At 40.6% G+C, this 24,611-nt stretch overlaps 1 protein-coding gene across 1 annotated transcript in view; it reads right to left on the bottom strand.

The window, feature by feature from the left end:
* Window positions 1–24,611, bottom strand: part of DOCK1 (dedicator of cytokinesis 1) — a 613,707-nt gene that overhangs the window by 209,107 nt on the left and 379,989 nt on the right. Inside the window, exon 28 of the mRNA XM_077455510.1 lies at window positions 365–466. Coding sequence (XP_077311636.1) covers window positions 365–466 — 102 coding nt within the window. The remainder of the gene's footprint in view (window positions 1–364; window positions 467–24,611) is intronic.

Here is a 24,611-nt window from a genome sequence, read left to right as displayed (position 1 = left end):
CCAGTAAAAGAAAATGCAAAGGTGATCTGTAAATTTACAAAATACTAGCCATTTAAAAAATAAAAAAGGTTTTTAAATGCAGTAATTATATAAAATGGTTGACAACTGTTTTAAGTCATTTCTTAACATTGCTCACTCTTGCTGGTACAACCTGAAAATCTAGACATTATTTACAAGAGAGTCAGTCATTATAACAAATCTAATGTGACCATTTCTTTCTCTAATGTTGTTATTTTGTTGTTATTTTGGGTTCCTTGTAGTCATCTTTTAGCAAATGCATTTACCTAATTTATATAATACCTCCACATTTCTTTGCAGAGGATATAAATAAAGGTTCATAAACCATACATGGAAATTAACTTACCACCACATCTGTTCTCGTTTTTCCAAGTGTTTTGATAAGATGGCTGTAGTGATAATCTTCCATCTGACGTAAAATCGCCGTCATGGAGGCAACAAAGTTTCCCTGAAATATATAAAAAAAATAAAAATCATGAAAATGCAATTTTGGACAATTACAGTTTTGGAAAGAGAGCCACTACTTATGACACCAAGAAGCCTACTGGAAAATTTGACAAGGATTGGTTACAGTGGCACCAGTGACCCAACAGCCACTATTAGAAACCTTCAGAAACTATCTATGCCTGAACACACAAATACAAAAAAAAAAAATTGTGTAAAAGCTGTACAGATCTTATAATAGTCTAGGCCAGTGATGGCAAACCTTGGCTATGACGCTCGGGCCCTCTGAATTGTGGTTGAGCATCATGGGAAAATGTAGTTCCAAAACATGTGGGGTGCCAAGGTTCGCCATCGCTGGTCTAGGCTATGACCAATCATGAAATCAGGCATTGCAACTGAGCACGTCAAGTGAAATTTGTGGAGCACATTAACATGTAGAATTATTCTTTTTCACAATATTTTTAATTACTAGAGGTTTGTCACTTAAAGGGAGTTTTCAATGTAAACGTGCAGTGTGACAAGGGGTATCCTCTTGGTAAGAATATGGGAGTCCTCCACCTTTCCCTGACAAAACAGAACTGCAAATTGAATATTTATCGATGATGATGCTGAGGTTAAACACTGGCCCCTGTGACTTATCCATTCTTGTACAATAGAGCTCAATGAACACTATTCACCATGTTACTGTATTGGACTCTTCTGCCCAAGGTGCAATGATAGATGCCGGAATGGCCAGTCACTAGGTGCAATGGCATCAACATGAGGGTGGGGAGAGAGTTTTAACCTTGTTTACATTCCAATCAGAGTGACTTTGAAATTATACGTTACTTTTTTTTACTTCTTCACTAAAGTGGTCCAATACTGAGAAGTGGGATCAAAACTGAACCCCAAAAAGTGTTTCTTTCAAACCTTGATGATATGTTAGACCAACACTGCCATCACCCCCCCCCCCCCCCCCCCCAAATCAAATGCTTGTTTTTTCCTTCTGTCTGTATTTTTTACTATTTGTCCTACCTATAGCCCTGCCCCTTACTGTCATTCTGGACATGGGGTGCATTCACACCTACAACTACACCCGCACTCTGATTAGATGCGAGAACCCCATTAGCTTGGAAGCAATGGGAAGCTGCCTGCTACTGCAGCTAATCACAGCCACTTGCATGTAACCTCTTATGCTGCAATTGCATGTGAGTGATCAGCCCTGCATGCAGGCAGCCTGCGTCCAGGTCCGCTCACTCACATGTGATTGTTGCATGAGTAATTCCATGCGGCGCATACAGTGTGGGTGCATTTGCAGTCCTTGAGTTCTTGTTTGCCCAGGGATATTTGCTCACGCAGAAAGGCTCGTTACAGAAATGCCTAAATCGCATAAGAATGCTTGGGTGCATAAAGTTGCTGGTTCACACCAGGCTGTTTGGCCTCACAATAGTCCTTGAATACTCAAGGATGCTTGGTCACGCAGAGAAGCTAATTTTTTTTTCCAGAAATGCTTAAGATCGTATAAAGATGCTGGATCGCACAGGGGTGCTTGATCACACAAGAGTCCTTGGTCACACAAGAGTCCTTGGTCTCACAAGAGTCCTTGGTCTCACAAGAGTCCTTGGTCTCACAAGAGTCCTTGGTCTCACAATAGTGCTTATAATGCATAGAATGTTTGGTCGCATAAAAGATGCTGAATTGCATAAGAATGCATGATCGCCTAAGGTTGCCACAATCACCTAGAATTGCATGGTTGCATAATGAGGCATGTTAATTTAGCCTACTTAATTATACAGGATTCCTTAGGTTCGCATAGGAATACAGGTCTGCCTGGATACAGGATGTGTAATCTTGCATTACACATTCAGAGATGCATGCAAGGTGCCCGCTCCATAGCACACATGCTATAGGTATGTATGTGTACAGCACACACATTTTATGTTTTAAACATATTATAGAAAATTCATGCTTCCATGAAAGCACGCTTCTTTTGAGGCATATGACGTTAACTCTTGGCACTTACAAATAAGGAGATTAGTTTGCATATGTGTTTTCAGAACTTGTCTGCATTTCACAGGGAAACATCACCTCTTCTGGTTGGTAGGCCTGGTTGGTAGGCTTGCCCTTGTGGTTTGCCACCATGCTCAAGTTTTTTTATAAACTGCTAGGGCCCACCTCTAGCGGGTCTAAAGGGCTCAGGGTATTACTGTAATGGCATACCAAGGCAGTCTGCTGCCGACAGATCAGTCGGTAGCATGGCTGGACCTAAGTGTGTGCAGCATGGTCTTTATAGCCCCTATGGAGGCTAGAGTATTTGGGGACATAGCCCAAAGCAGAGTATCTATTACAGGAATCAAAGGCCAAAACCATAAAGATTTGGGCCACGTGGGCAAAGCAAGGCATAGACCTTCCATTTTCCTTTTACATGAGGTTGTTCTGGAAGATGGTACCCTCATTTAAGGCTGTTCCTCTTGCCCAGTTTTCACTCAACGCCATTACTGAACAGCATACTGTCTGCTTGGAGCAAGAGGATCCAAGCCTTAGTTTTTCACAGGCACCTGACATTATAAGTACGCAAGAGCCTCAGTTGTTGGTTGTTAGCCAAAAGTCTACAGGAAAAAGTCTACAGGAAAATTCTTTATTCCAGTCACCAGGAAAGTGGTAACTACGGATACCTTCCTTATAGGCTGGGGTGCAGTCATAGAAGAGCTTTTACTCCAAGGAAAGTCATCCAAACCGAAAGGTTCCTTACAGGTCACAAGGCTGCCCTGTCTGGATACAATCTGACAATGCTACAGCAGTTACCTATATCAATCAAGCAGGCACCAGGAGTCTGAATGCCCAGAGGGAAGTAAACCATTTTTGTTTGGACAGAGAGGCATGTTCCTTGCCTATCTGCAGCCTTCGTTCCAAGGATGGAAATTTGGTAGGCGGATTATCTAAGCCGCCAGCATATGTGTCCAGGAGAATGGTCTCTACACCCCTCCATATTTCAGGCTATATGCCAGAAATGGGGTACCCCGGAATTTGATCTTCTAGCCCCCAGGTTCAACACGAAGCTGGACAATTTTTTTGGCAAGAATAAAAGGGTCCACTAGCATGCAGTACAGATGGATTGATCATTCCTTGGGATCAGTTGTCTCTGACCTAGGTATTTTCTCCGGTTCCACTCCTTCTGCGTCTTCTTCACAGGATCGGGGTGGGGAAGTAACCGGTTATTCTGGTGTCTCCAGCCTGGCCCAGAAGGGCCTTGGTATACAGGAATCGTAAAGATGGTGGTAGGAAGACTGTAGATTCTTCCAGTACACCTAGACCTGCTCTCGCAGGGACTAATATTCCATCCTTCCTTACGGAATCTAAATTGGATGGTTTGACTGTTGATACATACACCCTGAAAAGTCTTGGGCTTTCGGGTCCAGTTCTCTCTACTCTGGTTAATGCTAGGGGGTGGCCTCCAAGCTCATCACAGAGCCTGGAAGGTGTATGTTTCCTGGCGTGAATCCAGGGGTTGGCATCCTCAAAGGTATGCTAGTGGCAGAGGTCTTGCCTTTCTACAGTTAGGGGTAGAAAGGAAACTGGCCTTGAGCAAATCAAGGGTCAGTTCTCGGCCTTATCAATTTTTTCAGAGGCCACTCGCCTCTCATTCCTTAGTCCGGGTTTTTTACCCAAGGGGTGTCGCGTTTAATTCCGCCAGTTGAGTCTCCCTTGTGCCTGTGGGATTTGAATGGTCTGTTTTTACAAAGACAGCCTTCTGAACCAATACAACATATTCTTTTGGTTCTTTTGATCTGAAGATTGAGTTTCTGTTTGTCATATCCTCTGCTAGAGGGGTATCAGAATTAACAGCTTTTTGTTGCCTAAGGTAGTATCAGGATTTCATCTGAACCAAGATGTTGTCCCACCGTCCTTGTACGGGTCCACGTTCTGCGGAAGACACAGGTTGTTACACTCTTTTTGATGTAGTAAGAGCAGTCAAGGTCTATCTGAAAGCGACTGCTCTGATATGAAAAGCTGATGCTTTGTTTGTGCTGCCGGAAAGGTCCTAGAAAGGGCCAAATCTATCTCTAGATGGATTTGACAGGTTATTGTTCAGGCTTATGGTGTAGAGAAGAGGATTCCTCCTTTTTTGGTTAAAGCGCACTCAACTAGAGCAGTTAGTGATTCATGGCCAGTGCATCTCCAAGCCTCCATGGCTCAGATCTGCAAGGCTTCAGTCCATACAGTCAGTAGATTTTATCAGATGGATGTAAGAGGACATGAGGATGCCGCTTTGTGTGCTGGCAGCAGTATAGGTCCTCTTGTCCGTTGGCAGTCTATGTTTTCTGATCTGTGTCTCCCTTCCCTCAAATTTGGGCATTGCTCTGGGACATCCCACTAAGTAATTATCAAAGGCTCTGTGTCCCGTGATGTATTAACAAGAAAATAGGATTTTTTTTAAAAAAACAGCTTACCTGTAAAATTCTTTTCGTGGGAATACATCATTGAACACAGAGCTCCCGCCTCTCTTCAGGATTATACGTTGAGATACTTATTGCTTTGCTACAAAACTGAGGTACTCTCCATATGGGAGGTGTTATATAGGGGAAGCACTTACCTTGTAATTAGGGTTGCCAGTGTCCAAACACCTGATGGTGACACTGATCTAACCCACTAAATAATTATCAAAGGCTCTGTGTCCCGTGATGTATTCCTAAGAAAAGGATTTTACAGGTAAGCTGTTTTTAAAAAAAATCCTATTTTTTTGCTAGGCAATTACTTAGAACCCCCAAACATATATTTTTTTGTTAGCAGAGACCCTAGAGAATAAAATGGTGGTGGTTGTTGCAATATTTTATGTCACACTGTATTTGCACAGCCATCTTTTAAACACAATTTTGTTTGGAAAAAATACACTTTAATAAATTAAAAAACGAAACAGTAAAGTTAGACCAATTTTTTTTTGTTCAACACGAAAGATGTTACGCAGTGAGAATCATGAGAGAATGTTGATCTTTATTCTGAGAAAAAAAAAAATTAAAAAAAATAAAGATTCTAATTTTAGCCAGAATCGTGCAGCTCTACATTACATCTACCAGGAAAGCTGCAGGACCAGGCTGGAGGTCAGGGCCAGGCGTGTCATCGGCAATGGTCTGTATGAAGAGGCAGTCAGGTGAAGAGTCACCCAAAGAGTTTTGAAGATAATCCAGGCATACAGGTAAGAGGAGAGAAAAAATACATGGGGGAAGTTATGGTCTGTCTTAAAAGGGCAATAAAGTACACCGGTAGTTTTGCCCTATACAGGCAAAGCACAAGTTCACTTTGGATTGTAAACGGAAGGGTTCTCAGTCATGTTTATTGTGATGGAACCACCCCCCCCCCCCACACTCCGCTTGAGTACTTCCGTCAGTATACCGCTTCCTAAGTCCTGGAACACGAGTCCAATGGATCTGGCTATAGGAACCCCCAAGAACTAGACAACACCAGTCTTGGAGTACATCAGGGATAGTCTTTTATTTGAGATCTCCCACAAATATATACAGCAGGATGACTAAAACCTAACCTAATTAGCATGAGCTAATTATCTAATCATTGACCCAGACTAGTTGTCTGAGAGATAAGACTTTTCAGGGTAAGACTATGTCTCCTAGCTCACTGACTGACCATTCAATACACATTACCATAAACATAAACACAGGGTTAATTAGCACAAACAACAATGTGTGGAATACTCTTACAAGCCAGACTAGACTCATTTACACAACAGACAGGTGGCTGGAGTTGATGACATTAGCATCTAACACTTTGTGTCCCAACAGTATGATTCAGTCACTATTGCTAATATGGCAAATAAATATCCAGAGTCTGTGTGTCTTGTGGGGGGACACGGGCCTCAATCCAAGTAACACCATCTTAGGGGTCCCCAGGCATACAGCTCACATAGAGCCCCGTTCCTCCAAATGCCAAGGCCCATAATCAGTGGGCAAGAGGCTCACATTCAGTCCCCTCCAAAAGCCTTGGTCCTGGCTAGGTCTGTCATGCTTATATTCTTGTTCTGTCCTTTGCAATTTGTACCTTTTTCTATTTCACGTGCAGTCCTGCGTAACGTGTTGGGAGTTTTACAGCGTATATTATTTACATGAATTTAGAGAACCCTTTAAAGACAAACTGAACTGCTGCACTGGACGTAATGGCTGAAAGTTCATCAGGGTCTTTCTTTTGAATTTATGATCTCCTGGGCCAGAAAGCTAAAATCAATAGATTCTTCATATAGCCATCTCCGAAGTAACAAGACGGACGAAACAGATGATAATACTTTAATGTTTCCTGTGCCTATACTGCTGTGCGTATTTCAACTGGACACCAAGATATTGGTTTACTTATTAACAGTATTATGAACTGTGACATGGGCAATTTATAGCAAATCCATGCTTTATGGGGAAGATAAGGGAGCACATTCATCTTCATCATGAGGGAAACAAAAGCTGCATTTTGCACATTTAGGATGGAGCATTAAGGCCTAGCTTAATAAATACATTGACTGCATTCTTTCAGTCACTCCTGCTGAAATGCATTAGCCTGTGTTGTAAGTCATGTCTGATTGCTGTAATCATCAATCAAAATACGTTACAAAGGTTAAGACAAAACTGCAAAACACATCTGAAGCCGGCACAGAAATCATTCAGTATGCATGTCATTTGGGTCCCTAGAAGCATAAAAACCCATTTCGGCTAACAGGCTTTTCATACCAGATGAAGGGACATTATGTTCAAGTACTCTCCCCCGGCCAGAGCACACTAGATTGGAATCATCGCTATTATTCTGCCATATCGGCAGCTCAACGGCATTTAAAGGGAATGTGACACAACTTCCATACATCTGTAATAGCAAGATATCTATCTGCATTACAGTGTGCCAGAGTGAATGCTTAAGAAAAAGCTGTCCCTTTCTAACTAAACTAACATATTCATTAGTCTGATGTGGTTCATTAAAAGATATAATAAATATTGTTTAGAAATAATGGCTAGCTCCAGACAGACAGCATTAGCTGAAAGTTTTTAGGTACTTATACATTACATCCTTATTGTCATCCATTCCCACTTTCTATACCTCTATCCTTCCTACGCATTTACTGTACCCTTTGATATTTTATCCTTCCTACAAGCCAACCTTCCACACCGCTATCCTTCCTACATCTACAATCAAATCTATCCTTCCTACTGCCCTATTATCTAAATGATATGCCTCCTACACCCCTACCTTCCACATTGTAGGTCTCCTGCACCCATAACTTCTATACCCTACAATATACATTGTATGCCGACTAAACCCCTATCTTCCACACCATATGTCTCTTACACCCCTACCTTCTACACCCCCTGTCCTTCCTAAGAACCTATTATCTACATTGTATGCTTCTTATACCCCTAGCCTGCACATTCTATGCATCCTTCCTGCACCCCTAGCTTTCACATTGTATGCCTCCTACACCCCTACCTTCCACATTGTACGTCTCTTACATCCATATCTTATAAATCATATGCTTCCTACACCCCTACCGTTCACATTTTATCCATGCTTCCTACACCCATACTTTCTACATCCCCATCCTTCCGCCTCCATTCTACTCCCTACACAACTACCTTCTACATCCTATCCTCTATATCCTAGCTACAACCTTACAGTCTATATCCTATAATTTCTACAACCCTACTTTGCATATCTTTTCCTTTCTACCCCCCTACCCTTCTATATTCTGTTCTTTTTACATATTCTGCATTCTATCCTCCTACACCCCTATCTTTTAATTCCTACCTTCCTACACCTGTCACCTACATCATATGCTTTCTACACCCGTACCTTCTACATCCTCTTCATCCCTCCTATATCCCAAACTTCTACATCCTATTCATCTTTGTAAAATCATACCTTCTACATACTATTCTTCCTACACCCTCTCCTTCTATTCTTATGTCTCTTCCTGAAGCAAGTCACTTTGATGGTAAATGAGAAATAGGATCACTAAAATCCCATATCATTTTTAACATGTTAAAGTTTATTTTTAAAAGTCATTTCAAGCTTCTCAAATCTGCAGTTTTCAACACCTGGCGATCCTACCATGACGATTGTTGTTGAGCTTGCAAATGATACTTTCAGCATTATGCAGGCATAACCCACGGTTGCCAGGAAACCCAACCCCAAGAAATGGCATATAGCCATTACTGGAGTAAGTATATGTAGACCAGGCATGAAAGCAAAGAGGCTGCAGGAGATCAACAGCAGTGAAATGTAACAAAGATTAACAACATTTTATTAAAAAAGATCTAGTTATAATTTAGATCTATTTAAACCTTTTAAGTACTAGCAAGCCTTTGCTAAAGGCCTACTGATTTTACACCCCTTATTAAGGATGAGTTCAGGCGCGTTCGCATGCTGCACGTGCAGAACCCACCAGGAAGTCGGCACAGCGCTGCGCTAATCACAGGCAGTGAGACATTGCCCCGATGCGCGGCTGCAAAGATCGGGCAAAGTCTCACTGCCTGTGATTAGCGATGCGCCGACTTCCTGGTGGGCTCTGCACATGGAGCATGAGAACACGCCTGAGCTCATCCCTACCCCTTGTGAGTGAAGTGACTTGTAGCACAAAATCCTTTTTGGGGCTAAAAAAAATAAACTTTTTGGAGGCATACATGAATCCGTTATTACTTGTATTCACCAAAGAATATTCATCATCCTCTGATCTTATTTTGACTTTGCTACTTTGGTCTGACTCTCTGGCTTCTGTATCAGATCTGCCAAACTGCCCTTCCTCAGTCCTTAGCAGTCAGTAAGAGCTCTCACACTGGACAGGGCATGGCAGTTGAGGCTTAACATTGAAATAAATAAAAAAAGGCCGGATGCAGTAACAAAGTGAAGCTAAATCGGAGAGGGGCAAAAAATAAGTTTTTCTAGAAACAATATAAAAATTATCCAAACAAATAATTAACATCTAGTGGTTTCTACTCCTAAATTGGCCATATGTGGATCAAAATTTGGCCCGTTGAGCAGGCACAGGCCAAACGTGATCTACTGGTTGAATTCTGTACAACTGCCCTGTCGGATCTTCCCCGTTTCGACCAGTGTATTCTGATGGCGGGGGAAATCTCCCTGCTGTCAGAAGACAATAGCAAGGAGTATTCTATTATTTACCTCGATTGTGCGGATGTGGGAATCGGGTCAGTTTTGAATAATGTATAGGTTGCCTAAAAGTGAACACTACACAGCCTGCCTTTACATCTACCAACAACTTTACAGTGCAGGTACAAGGGTTTTACTGATTTGAAAACAAATGAAACAAATTAAACTGATTAGGTTTGTCCTCCTATTACATAGTCGTGGTAACAAAGAATGTACAATCAGATTGTATAGTGTATCGCCAGCTTTGGGAAGATTTTTAAAGTTTAACCTGATATTAATGACCTTTACAGTGAAGGCAGATGGTAGTATACGTGTTCTATTCCTGTACAGAACACTTAGACTAAGTTAACCACTTACCAGACCAGCCACCACACTTATACTGTGGCATGTCATACGCTGGTCCATGCATGCGAGATTGAACACAGTGGGGGGGGGGGGGGGGCAGACTGGTTGTCCACTGGCCGCCCACAATCGCTGTACAGAGGCTGAATGGAGATCTGCCTTTGTAAACAAGGCAGACCCCTGTTCTAACAGGGGACGTCTCAGAGATCTGCTGTTCCCAGTGATTGGGAACAGCGATCTCTATCATGTCCCAGGCAGCCCACCCCGCTACCGTTAGAACATGCTGAGGGAAAACATTTAACCCCTTGATCGCCCCCTAGTGTCAAACCCTTCCCTGCAAGTGTAATTTTTACATTGATCACTGGATTTTTATAGCACTGATCAATGTAATAATGTCACTGGTCTCCAAAAAGTGTCATTTAGGGTCAGATTTGCCTCCCGTGATGTTACAGTTCTGCTAAAAATCGCAGAGCGCCGACATTACTAATAAAATAAAAGTCCCGAAATCTATCCCATAGTTTGGAGATAACTTTTGCGCAAACCAATATACACCTATTGTGATTTTTTTGTAACCAAAAATATGTAGAAGAATACATATTGGCCTAAACTGATGGATACATTTGAATGTGAAAATATATATATATATATATATATATATATATATATATATATATATATAAAAATGAATGAATGGAGTGACTTGTATGGCGCCTCCTATGCAAACTGAAATTGCCTCAAGGAGCTTTTTTGCCACTGGCGTCCATCTGCAGTATAGCGTGGTCCTTTGGCCAATTTTTGGACAGGATCTAGTTAACCTACCAACATGTCTTTGGAGTGTGGGAGGAAACTGGAGTACCTGGAGGAAACCCACGCAGGCACAGGTAGAACATGCAAACTCCAGGCAGATGGTGTTCAGGTCAATAGGGTCAGGATTTGAACCAATGACCCTATTGCTGCTAGGTGAAAGTGCTAACCACTACACCACTGTGCTGGTGTGTATATATTTATCTATATATATTTTTATTAATTCTTTTCTTTTTTTGGGCTATGTATTGTAGCAGAAAGTAAAAAAAAAAAATATTTTTTTTTTTTCAAAATTGTCACTCTGTTTATAGCACCAAAAAAAACACAAAACAAATGCAGAGGTGATCAAATACCACCAAAAGAAAGCTCTATTTGAGGGAAAAGAAAGCACATCAATTTTGTTTGGGTACAACGTTGCACAACCCGCAATCTTCAGTTAAAACCATGCAGTGTTGTATCGCAAAAAAATGACCTGGTCATTAAGGGGGTAAATCCTTCCAGGGCTGAAGTGGTTAAAGAAAAACCTATGTATCTGCAGAATAAATGTGAACATTTGTGTTATAACAATATTAAAATGTTGATATAACTAATATTTGTACATGCTACCTGTGTACATTTTTTTTTTCAGTGTTACATAAGCAAATGTGAAGAGTCTCCCCCTGGTGGCTATCTGCATTTTACGACAAAGACTTCCTTGCCAAAAGCTGCCAAGTTAAAATAACAGACAAACTTTCACAGATGGAGCAGCAGTAAAGCAGTGTCACTATGTTGTTCCACCAGACAGGAAGCGAAGGCTGCTTATGTATTGAACAAATGTCATTGCCCCAACAGATATGTACAATGTTCTTACAAATAATTTACATTTACACATATGTACCATATATTTTACACAAATACAGTTGTAATCCGATCAGCAGTAGTGACGTTAATGGTCTACGTTCTCATATTACTGCAGCTCTCGAAACTTAATATAATCAAATGCCTTAAAATGATTGTCGCTGATTGGAAGTTGATACTGGAAATACACACACAGATCACAATTTCAGCAAACCCACCAAATATGTTCAATTCTATGAAGGCCTCTAAAGCTAACCATACATGGATCGGAATTCAGACGTTCAGAGCCGCCAGCTATAGTCTCCAAATCTGATCCTTGTATTCTGATAGCAGGGAAGTCTCCTCATTGTCAGAATACAATACCTCAGAAAAAAAGGATTTCCCCCATCCACAGCGAACGTGAGCATGGGGGGGGGAATTGGCTCTCTTTATTTGTTCAACCTGCTGGTTAAAAATAAAAAAATCATGTATGGCGGGCCTCAATACACACCTGAGGCCATAATGAGGAGCCCCTTTTGTTCTCAGCACAATAATTCTACAGATAGTGTGATAAAAATCGTGGCTCTTCAATGAGGATAGACAAAGGCGTCATTTCATAAGTTAATTAATATTTTCATAGCAGCCCGTGTCATAGAAATCAGAGTGCTTTATATCTGTTTAATGATGAAATCATACACGCAGCTGAGGGCTTTCTGGGGCTATTCAAAGCCGTCCACTGACACACAAACATGGATATAACATTGGACAGATGTCAGGGCCCGGAAGCAGTATTTTTAACGACTGTGTTTTATTTGGAGAATATGTTTTAGGCAAAAGCACAGTATGGTACATAATTGGCTAATGCAAATAAATCTGTTTGCTGGATTCAGAAGCGTGACCTATTTTAGAGTGCAAAATGCTTCGTAGAAGCCCTTTCCTCTGCCGTCTTCTTTCACACACACATTTTAGAATAGAATAAATATCAGACGCAATTATACTAGGACTGTACTAAACAGGAGTCTGACAAGGATTCTGCTTTGTGTCTTTGGCATTAGAGTACTTTGTAAGCTGGGACTAAAAACTATAGAATATACAGTAAATACCTTCCATGAGCTTATATATTTTATATATAATATCTTAAAGCTTACCTAGACTTTTATCATATTAATAGGACGATTCTGTATACGTTTCACGGATTAGGATTTCCTGATTCTGGTATCATGCGAGTAGATCAAGGAGGACAGCATAAAGGCATTGTGCCCAACCAAAGCTACTTGAGCTCATTGGTGTGTGCTGTGTTTTGCAGACCCTAAAAGTATGGGAATGGATTTTACAAACAAACCCCCTGCTCCAGGTTGGCCCACACCAAAGGACTCAAAAATCTTGCTTCCAAAGGGTGCCTAGACAGCCTGCCGCTGAATCAGACTCAACCAACTGTTGCCTTATGAGTTTATGTGAAATCTTTGTTAATAGCTGTAAAATATTGTAATTATGAATATATTTCATTTAGCTTGTATCTATGGAGGGTGTGCAACATAGCTTCACAGAAGTTTCTTGTATGCCACGTACACACAAACAGAATTTTAGTCGGAAAAGCCTCTGATGGTTTTCCAGACGAAATTTCGACGGGATTTCGCTCAAGCTGTCTTGCATACACACAGTCACACCAAATTCCGACCGTCAAGAACGCGGTGACGTACAACATGTACATCGGGACTAGAAAAAGAAAGTTCAATACCCAGTAGCCAATAGTTCCCATCTCGCAGTTGAATCTGAGTGCGTGCAAGTTTTTTTATGCGTTGGAATTGTATACACACGATCAGAATTTCCGAAAGAAAGTTTTTCCGTCTGAAAAATTGAGAACATGCTCTCAATTTTTTGCTGGCGGGAATTCGGCCAGCTAAATTCCGATGGAGCATACACACGGTCACATTTTCCAATGAAAAGCTCTCATCAGTCTTTTGCTGGCCGAAATTCCAATCGCGTGTACACACCATTAGACAGACAATTTCGGTGCCAAAGCTTGTGTATACAAACAATGGCACCCAAACCTCATTATTCTATGCATACTCACTTCAAAGGATCCCATGTTTAGATATGCAATTAGGTTCAACAGTCATCAATACTTAACTTTCCTGAAGGTCATGTTTCCTACAAGTTGAGTCTCCCACTCAAAATAGTCGGTGCCAAAGATTTGCATTAAAAGGGGCTGACTTATGCAAAGTATAGGGATTGGAGATGTAGCCAATTCAGAACCAGGAATAGGGAAGCCCACCAATCAGTCACACCATGCCAACCAATGAGGCAACAGCCTGTAATGATATACACAGACTAGATGGGAGGGAAACACACTCTCGTAGAGTGGTCACCCGAATGGAACCTTTTTGGGTCTTAGCCTGGTAATTATGGGAAATGTCTGCCTTGTACTTGTAACTAAATATGTTTGTCTTATGTCCTACTGTTTGTAGATTAAGGTTTTAAAGAATATACTCTGTATTCCTTCATGTAAGGCATGATTTTTACCCTTTCCCTGTACAAATAGATATATTGTGTGTATTAGTTTAGGCCTCTTTACTATATGCCAATACATTTTTGTTATTGTGTTAAAGCTTTTACTCATGGTCAAAGAACTCTCATTTAACCCAAATCATATCTGAGAGATATTAAGTCTCAAATATAGTAAACGGGGTAACACAACTCACATCTGGACAGTTGCACTCCTCAGGTCCAGTAAAAAGCCATCTTTATTTCATATTTGTATATATAAAAGCAGTACAATGACAATGGGATACAGAGACAGAGCCAACGGATTTTGTGCTATATTTAGGGATAATTCATAACCTCCAGGTTATGCGTAAGCGATAAATATAACACAAAAATGCGTCAACTCTGTCTGTACCCGACTGTCATTGTACTGCTTTTATGGATACAAATATGAAATAAAGATTTTTTTTTACTGGATCTGAAGAGTACAGCCATCTGATCTTGTGTTGGTTCAGTCTATTGAGTTGCAAAGGAGATGTAATGCAGTGATCTGAAACAATTTCATGTCTCGGACTTGTCTCCTGCAGGGGGTCTACAGTCTCAGACAATAGCTATAACACATTTGCAGTCTCTGATTATATATAGATAGATAGAATATTATGCGTGACCTTTTAAGGGGCTGCAGTTGAGACCCCATTTCCCTTATAGTTGACAATCACTGGCATAAATTCTAAAAAAAAAGGAAGGTAAAAGCATTTTAGGCAACAAGTGAACTTTAATAATTTTACCACTAATGCGATTCAGGAAAAAAGCAGCTCTGCTAATGTCTGAAAGCTCATTAGGTTTACTTAAATTGTATGAAAAGCCAAATGTTTTCTTAATAGTGTTGTATAGAGCAAGGAAAGGCTAGCCCACTGTTCAGGGTTTGGGGAAAAAAAAAAATGGTAACAGCGCAGATCTATAATCCCACAACCTAATGCTAAAACCCAATTCCCGCAAAAGAATATGTGATCTGTCACTAAATTGTATGCAATGTCGTGTCCTCAACCATCATACACAGTACTATTCGGCAAAAAAATTTCAAATAAATATCAAAACAGTGCTAAATATGGTCATACAAACAATATAAAACAATGAAAGTGCAAGTACATCAACAAGATGCAAAATAGTGCATATTAACACACAAAAGAGTGCAAAATCAATTCCTTCTTAGTTATTCATTAAATTCATGAGGTGTTTCAAACAAAACATATGTGATTCAAGAAATATAAGTTCATATAAAACCCATAAAGTCCAAAAAAAAGGTGATCAGAGATCCAAGTACTGGAAGTTCTATCGTGTAGAAAACACTCGGTATGCTCCTTCACCACTGTCCCCAAACTGACTCACCAGAATGGCTGGTCAAATTATAAACCAGCAGAAATGCTCTAGGTAAGTCATCAGACAGGAGGAATCCCCACACTGCTGCTCCTGATGTACCCTCTCGTCAATCACCCTTTCAATATATTTGACATATTTTTTGTCACATAGTGCATAGTACTGTGTATGATGTTTGAGCCCACGACTTACATATGGTTTAGCGACAGATCACTCATTCTTTTGAGGTTGTTGGGTTTTAGCATAAGGTTGTGGGATTCGTTCATTTGCTGTTTTACCAGAACCCAGGTGGCAGCGATCCCATTTAATCCCTCATCCCTCCATTAGTATCTTTTGGTACTTTTTTTCTCGTTCTCCCTTCAGGGTTTTACTGCTATGTGGGGGTCCATTAGAGTGTGTGGGGTTTACAATATTCATATAGAAGCAGCAGGAAAAGGTTGTTCAAAGTTAATGTTTTATTTATGGACCCCATACGACCCCAGGATGGGAACAGCAAGTGACAAGTAGATTCTCTATCTTCAGTGTGGTGTGCTCAGTGTCAATATGAGCCACAACAGTCTCCTTTAACTTGGGATTATTAGCAGAAGACAGCTTCCTCAGGAGGAGGATCATTCGATAAGGATTTTAGTGACTCAAAATCAGTCTCTGTGACTGATGGCTCAAGAATCCACATGCAACTATGATACAGAATCTGCTGGAGAGGGTGTGAGAGATGTTTTTGGCCTCTGTGACTAAAGTCAGCCCCATCATCTGCTAATTATGGTCATAATGTCTTTCATGACCTTATCAAAAACCTCGGCCAAGAGGGCAGAGGACTCAGCCTCACCTGACCGGGTTTAAATAATCCGTAATAGTAGAGGACAGTATTCTGGAAACCCAGACAGCTGGTAGGAGGTTAAACTTGGATGGCTGAAACTGACAGGAATCCCTAGAGGAGGTTACCTGGAAGGGATTGAAGATCAAAGTTTCACATGGCTCCTTGCAAAAGGAGCAGCAGTGGCAACATGCTTCAATGCTGTATGGTAGGAAAGTGGGGGAATAATGACCCCCAGCGACTATTTAATAAAAGAGGGAGTTCCCCATGCTCAGCCTTTCTGGCCTATTCACTGAGACTTCAGAGACAGGGCCAGCACAGAGGGAATATCAGTGGCTTAGGACCTTAAAAGCATATCAAAGCTAATTCCATCAGAACTAGAAAATGCCTCACATGGAACCCAGTGCCTGATGGTCACTTCCTGGCAAGCCCTGCACTGTTCAGTTCAACAAGGGTCCAGAAGCCTGGAAGACTGCACTGAATAGATGCCAATCAGAGGGGAAGCCTCCAGGTGTTGCAGAAGACTCTTGATTTTAGAAAAAGGTGGACATGAAAAAAAATGCTAGAAATATCACATCAGTCTTTAAAACAGCAGTGCAGAAAACAAGACATTAATCCTTGTAGGACCCTAGCAAAACACATAATAGGAGAGGCTTGCTTTCCATAATCCAATTATTCTGTAGGCAGCAGTATAACCCGACAGTTTAATACTTCTTGTGTTGCATTTGGAGATTTCCAGTCACTTTGGCAAAATGTTGTCAGCAGGCCAGTCGCTGGCAAATTTCTTTAATGGCACCCCAGACACCAGTAAGAACCTGTCAGAGGTTCTAATCCATCCAGGGGTTCACTACTCAAAAAAAAAAAAAAACACACACACAAACATTTGGCTTCCCATACACTTTAAAAGGAAACCTGCTGTGAGTGTATGGGCCTTACATGTTCAGTGAATGGGCTCCTGCTTTGAAATCTGACTAATGTGTCACTTGCATGGCCAAAGGACAGGTTCATTTTTAGCACTTTCAAATTTTAAATTTCTTCAGTGTTTCATGGGCGCTCACCTGGAGTTACATAGATCATTCTGTTTTGTTTTTTTTCCAGCACCACATAAGAATCTGCCAGGAGGAAGAGCCCCTCTGCAAGTAACAGGTACAGGTTTGTATTGAGGCAGCTCCACCAGGCTTGACTGTGAGCCATATCCTCAAAATATAAGATGATCTGGAAAGATCTACAAGGGAATTTTTCATACCTTTCTTGCACCAAGATTGCTTAATACTTTCAGTTAGAGGCAGTCTTAAAACTTATGACGGGGTAATACTACATATGCAAGGGTACTGTAGGCTTAGTTTGGATTTGGTGGGGTTTTGATATCTTTGTAAAATGTTAACCTTATGATATAAACAAGACACAATGTGATGGACTTTATAGACTCAATACGCTTTATTACAAAATAAACAAACAATGCTAAAAAATGTTTTCTATTCATAATACAGCAATATTGCCTTAAAACGTATATCACACCACATATTATAGCAATAGCATTGGACTATCTATTCATCAAAAGAACCATGGAACTGGTTCCATTGGTATTGCTTCATCAGATGTAGCATTGAAAAATAGGCGGTGTGTCGTAACTCAGCTCAGCTCTACATGTTGCACATAATTGAAAAGACAATACATGCCTAAGCTCCTGAAGAAGCGTTCTTACATGCAACATGTAGAGCTGAGCCGAGTTACGGCACACCTCATTCTTCAATCCTACATCTGATGTAACAATACCAATGGACCCAGTTCCATGGTACTTTTGATGAAGAGATAGTCCAATGCTATTGGTATAATAGGTGGTTTGATATACGTTTTAAGGCAATATTGCTGTATTATGAATAGAAAACATTTTTTAGCATTGTTAATTTGTATATTTTGTAATAAAGCTTATTGAATTTGAATATGTTATTGTGGTGCCTATAAAGTCCATCAACCATTTCACATTTTGTGTTGCAATTATAAATCATGGCACTTTTGTATCTCCTTTTGTATCCACAGTACCACGTTATAAACAAACTGCACTGAGTGTCACTGAACATTAGGTAGGAAAAAAAAAGCCTCTCTTGTGCATACAACAAATGATGCCCAGGACTTAAAGAGAATCTAAACACCCCAAAACATTTACGTCCTTAGATACGGCAGCAGCATGTTTTTTTTTTTTATTATTTTCACTTGGTGATTCTGCCAGTATTACACATCCTGTTCTAGATAATAGTGGCTCACCATGTTGTATATTGTGAAGCAGAATTGTCTCAATTAAATTAGGGGGGGGGGGGGGGGGTGTAGTTCACAAAAGATAGTGGAGAAAATTGATAATACTGTTTGAGACTATTTGGTACACTTAAGATTTCTGGTTTCAAAGTCAACCAGTATTTTTCTGTTCTTATAATTAACATTTAAAAAAAAAAAAAAACTTTAGTCACTGCCAGCTAAGGACAGGCAACATATTATATTTTTGTTTTTGGGTTTATACTTTACCGAGCTGGTGGAAAAAAGTATGTTAAAGCCACCAAAAGAGAAAAAAACAACAAAAAAAATTGTTTGTACAAGGGCTGTTGAGGAGAAAAAGATCACGCTAGAGCACTGAATGGCGTGACAAAACTTTATTGCATGTTTTGTAGCCAGATGGACACTTTCAGGTAATTGTGCTTTAGAGAGCTGTGTAAAGAGAAGTAGCTGATTGCTCCGTTCATGCAGGGAACACAGCACTGAACAGACGTTTCTTCCACTCCTATTCATCTGAGAAGAGTGCAACGGTTTTCCAGAAGCCAACACGTAGCAATGATGGTGATGTTTTTACTCAAGCGCGAGTCATTTTTAACAGATTTTCAGTAATAAAAAGCAGGAAACCACCCCACCATTTCTTAGCATGCTCTGAGCCGGAAATTTAATTATCAGTCTATGCTGGTGAACTAATACAATCCATAGTCTGCTTGATAAAGCAATCTTCTCCTGAATTCAGTACATACAGTTAGTGGTGAAAAGCATATATAAAGTCTTACCCTTTTTTTGGTCATTAAGGGCACTTTCACACGGAGGCGGGGGGTTGGCGGTAAAGAGGCACTATTTTTAGTGGCTCTTTAATGTCGTTTTAGCTGTGCTTTACGGCCGCTAGCGGGGTGCTTTTAATTCCTGCTAGTGCCTGAAAAAAAGTGTTAAAGGTGCATGCAAAGCACAGCTGCAGAAGCACTGGCCATTCATTTCAATGGCATAGGCGTTTTAGTAGCGGTGTATTCACTGCTCCCGCAATGCCCCAAAGATGATGCTTGCAGGACTTTTTTCCCGTGCTGCAAGTGCACCACGCCAGTATGAAAGCACTCGAGTTCTCACATTGGGGTGGCAGTGGAGGCGTTTTCAGACACTTTACAGGCACTATTTTTAGCCCTTTATCGCCTAAAAAGCGCCTCCAGTGTGAAAGCGGCCTTACACAAGTCACATTTCTCTCTCTAATACTTATTGGCCCAAGAATAGGAAATGTGCTTCGGTGATTACCTTGTCCCTTTTTCCCTCCACTATTCTTGTTAGTACCTTAAAGTGGTTGTAAACCCCATTCATGAAATCTGACCAATGAACAAGTACAGTGGGAATGATGATGAATGTGCAATGCATGCTGTGCACTATATTTAGAGGGAAAAAAAATTCAGACCCAGCTAGGCAACTAAAATTTAAATTTAGGCCAACAAAGGCAACCCACAATGGTTCCCTTCTGACAATGTCACTTTAAAATTGAACTCCAAACTTGCCTAAAGTCTTGCAAAGCTGTACACTCATCTCCTGTACTGAAATTGTTCACTCCAACTGCAAAGTCAGATGCAGTCCACCTAATTTCCTGGCTGGAGGATAGCCAACATCCAGCCCTTTCCTCCAGCCTTATTGTCCCCGGCCTGCATCTTTCATTCACTGTCTTTTAACTCCTTCAATCACGGAGACTCAGCATCACATGTGGGCATAAGCTAAGGCAGTCAACCTGCCTAGAAATGCCCACTGCTCCAGACCGACATTCGCCCATTAAGACATTTTGAGCCCGCTCACTGCTTGCATCAAGATCCAAGTGATGACGTCACAGAGTTAAAAATAATAAATGTAAAGAAAACTCAAAAGTGATGCTTAAAAATGTTAGCATGTTAGCAAGGGGTTCAGAAAGAATCAAGGCATAAAAAACTAGGCCGAATAAACCAGCTTTGACGCAACACAAAATACCACACATCAACATTTAATAGTACATTGCAACAGAATGTATTACTACACAAAATGTAGCTGGAAAGAGGGAGGAAAAGGGGGGGGGGGAGGGGGGGGGGCTTAAGGGGCTAAAACAATTTGGCTTCCTAAGGCAGTAGAGGACCGAAATGCAGGTTCCTCTACAACCCAAAAAATCAAACGCATTACTTGTAACTCTCTTGGCAATCCCCATCCTAGCAAATGCATTTTTACAGCTTTGTTAAAAAAAAAAGACACCCAACCAAAACTGTGGTTATTTAGGAGTTATGTTTTCTAACTACGATACTACATTTGCTTATAGAACATCTTTAAAAATGTGAACATAATTTTTTTTCTTTCTATATCCCAGCAAATTACATTTTAAACAAATGCTTTTTATAACATAACAAAAAAAAACGACTTTATCTTAACTGTATAACTGGCAAGACTCATCCGAACTAGCAATTCATTTAACATGAGGATGTTATTGGTCGCAGCCATTTAATCAGCTTCTGTTGGTTTCAATTTGCACTTTTAAAGAAATATTATTTTGTAGGAAAGTCAAAGAAGAACAGGCTGCATTGTTCTGTTTGGCTAGGATCCAAGGATCACTTACATTCGAGTACTTTTACGGGAAAAGATAAAAGGGGAAAAAAAAGTTGGGTTGATTAAAAAAGATTTGCATTAAAATATAAATTGCAGTGCAGAAGAGAGTCAGAATCCGTTGGTGTAGTAAAGGGACTATCTTATTTGCATATGAAAGGGCACAATTTGTCGGGATGCAAGAATATTTATTGAGATGTAATTGTAAGCACAACGGTTATTTGACCAAGCTATCTTTGCGGAGAAGGTTTTCAAGTCAAGCAAAGTGTGAAAACTGTGATAGCAGAAGTTATTATCGGATAAGGCAGTGGCAAGGCAAAATGTCATATCAAAAGGGTGAAAGTGGCTGGTTTCATATACTGTATGGTAGTTCTTTAAATTAACTTGCTTTCACGAACCAGCACATTGCTACTGGAGATGTTACTAAAGCTTCTATAGCTGAATGGCCTAAAGGGTGCGATGTACTAGGAGATATTTTTATGAATACAGACAAAAACCCTGTCAATTCAAAAGCGAAGACAAAAAAAACTCAGTGTTAAAACATGGGAAAAATTGGTGAAGATTTTTCACCATGCTGGAGGATTCTATATCAACAACTATGCTTGGTGATTTTTTTTCTTTTTTTTTTCTTTTATTAGTCCAAGTGAATATACGCCACCAGTGTCAAGCAAAATATCACACCCACCCTACTGGAACAAAATCACAAATAATTTTATCTGCATTTAATGTTGAGGAAATGATAACAGTTTCAATGGCAAAAATTGTCCTGTATTAAAAAAAAGAAAAAAAAAAAGAAAAGAAAAAAAAATAAGACAGGCAGATGAAAAAATACTAGTCACCAGTACTACATATAATGCCACGTACACATGACCGGACTTTCCGGCAGAATAGGTCCGACATAATCATTCCGTTGTATAGTCCAATCGTGTGTGGGATAGTCCAATCATTCAGACAGACCTAGAAATCGAACATAATCTTTCTGCACCTAATATTTTCCCCATTATAGCTTCTTCTTCTTCTCTGCATAGATGGCCAACTTTATAAAGGAGCAGGGCTTTGCTTACTTATGTCAAAGATGCCCCTGATGACTAGTGATCTGATCACTGGTGGGGAATATTTTAGGTGCAGTAAGCACAGAACAAATGAAGCAGGGTGATCCTTGCACTGAAGGTCCTCAGGTACAGCTTCCTCTACATTAAAGAGAAAAGTGAGCAGCTCAGTAAGGACTAATTCTCAATTCAAATCTCGTGCGACTAGCAATCACATACACGGTGCCTTAGATCAGTGTTTTTCAATCTTTTTTCAGTTGAGGCATCCTTTAAAATTATGAACAGTCTCGAGGCACCCCATTCTAAAATGTAAAAAATTCTATTATTCTAATAGCTGTACACAATGCAGCAACAGCCGCACGTTGGACACCCAAAGCTGGAGGTGATTTATTCTTCCAAAACAAATACACTTTTGCAAACCAATACTGACTAGTATTCCAATGTTTCTCTTCTCCCTTAATTTCTCGCCATCAGTCAGCTAATGTCACCCCAGTGCACATGGCACATAATGAAAACCCATGGCTTTGTGTAACTAAAAGGCAGGCTTCATCCACCCGCTGGCTTGTATACAATTTTTGATACGTTTTTAGGTGTTTTGCCAAGGCACCCCTGAAGAAACCTCAAGGCACCACAGGGTGCCTGGGCACCCTGGTTGAAAAAAGCTGCCTTAGATGACCTCACGTTGCAGCTATGCAGCTATGTAAGGTGCTGCACTCACCATATACACTACTTTAAATAGATTGATTCAAGTGGGAACAGATAGGGGTGATTGCTGGCAGCTCATAAGGGAAGAGTTTACAGGCAGCGCAGGAGTTAATCATAGCTATAGAGCTATGATGTGCATGGCACAAGAAGCGAGTTTCTATTTAGCAGAATAAAATGTAAAAAGATCTTTCAGGGTACACATAGTCACAATCAATATTTGTATATGTACCCTCTAAGGACTGTTTCACATGAGCCATCAGCTTGTATAAAAGAGCAATGTGAACAGCAAGCTTTTTTGAAGCGTTTAACCACTTCAGTACTGGTTATTTTTAACTCCTTCCTGTCCAGGCCAATTTTCAGCTTTTAGCGCTGTCACACTTTGAATGACAATTCCGCATCATGCAACAATGTACCCAATCTAAATTTATATCATTTTGTTTCCACAAATAGGGCTTTCTTTCAGTGGTATGTAATCACCTCTGGATTTTTTATTTATTTTTTGTTAAATAAATGAAAAAAGACTGAATGTATTTTTTTTTTTTTTAAACAGACGTTTTGTTTGTTTCGGTTTTGCAAATAAATAATCTTTCACCATGAATTTAGGCCAAAATATATTCTGCTACATTTCTTTTGTGACAATAACTCAAATCACATTATGTAGTCTGTTATCAGACTACATAATGTTCAGTTATCCTGACTGGGCATCACATGATGTCCTGCAGGATAACAGCCGCCGCTCGCCCATGGGGGCGCACATCGCGGCGATCAGTGGTGCGGTGTGTCAGGCTGACACACTACTACACCGATTTAAGTAAAGAGCCTCTGGCGGAAGCTCTTCACCACGTGATCAGCCATGTCCAATCATGGCTGATCACGATGTAAACTGGAATAGCCGGTGATCGGGGGGTGAAGGGGGTGTTTGCGCCGATTGTTTATCGGCACAGCCCACCTCGGATGCCCACACTGGACCACCACCAGGGAAGCTGCCAGGACCACCAGGGAAGCCCCCAGCATGTGGATGGTCAGGTATATCCCCCATGGCCATCCACATGTGAAAATTTATGCCCAACATATGCCAATCAGTGCTCACAAATGGGAACTAACTGGCACCTCTGTGGCACACTAAAAACAGTGATGCCCATTAGTGCCACCCATAAGTACCCATCAGTGCCACCCATGAATAACCAGTGCCGCCTATATGTGTCCATCAGTGCCCACTTATCAGTGCTTGTCATTGAAGAAATTTACAAAAAATGTTAACAAAGAAAAAAAAGTTTTTTTTCTAAATTTGTTTTTTATTTGTTGTGCAAAAAATAAAAATCGCAGTGGTGATCAAATACCACCAAAAGAAAGCTCCATTTGTGGGAACAAAATGATAAAAAATTCTGTTTGGGTACAGTGTAGCATGACTGCGCAATTGTCATTCAATTTGCGACAGCACTGAAAGCTGAAAATTGGCTTGGGCAGGAAGGTGTCTAAGTGCCTGGTATTGAAGTGGTTACACGCTTCAACAAAGCTTCCTGAAAGCTCTGCAAATGCATTGCTGTTCACAATGCTCTTATACAAGCTGAAGCCCATGTGAAACAGGCCCTTTAGAGCGCAAATCCTAACTTTCGAGTTTAGGTTCACTTTAAAGGGGTAGTCCACTTAAAAAAACTGTCACTTTTAGCTGGCAGTTGAAGGACCTATGTTTACAGGCTTTGGAAATGCACCCTGTGCTCGGAAGAGGCTGGCAACGTACAGGTAATGTCACTGTGCCTGTAGGAGCCACCACTGGTCCACAA

The sequence above is a fragment of the Lithobates pipiens genome, unplaced genomic scaffold, assembly GCF_037356315.1.
Source record: "Lithobates pipiens isolate NorthernLeopardFrog02 unplaced genomic scaffold, aLitPip1_a1.2 Scaffold_25, whole genome shotgun sequence".
Lineage (NCBI taxonomy): Eukaryota > Metazoa > Chordata > Amphibia > Anura > Ranidae > Lithobates > Lithobates pipiens.
This window is presented reverse-complemented; position numbering and strand designations above follow the sequence as displayed.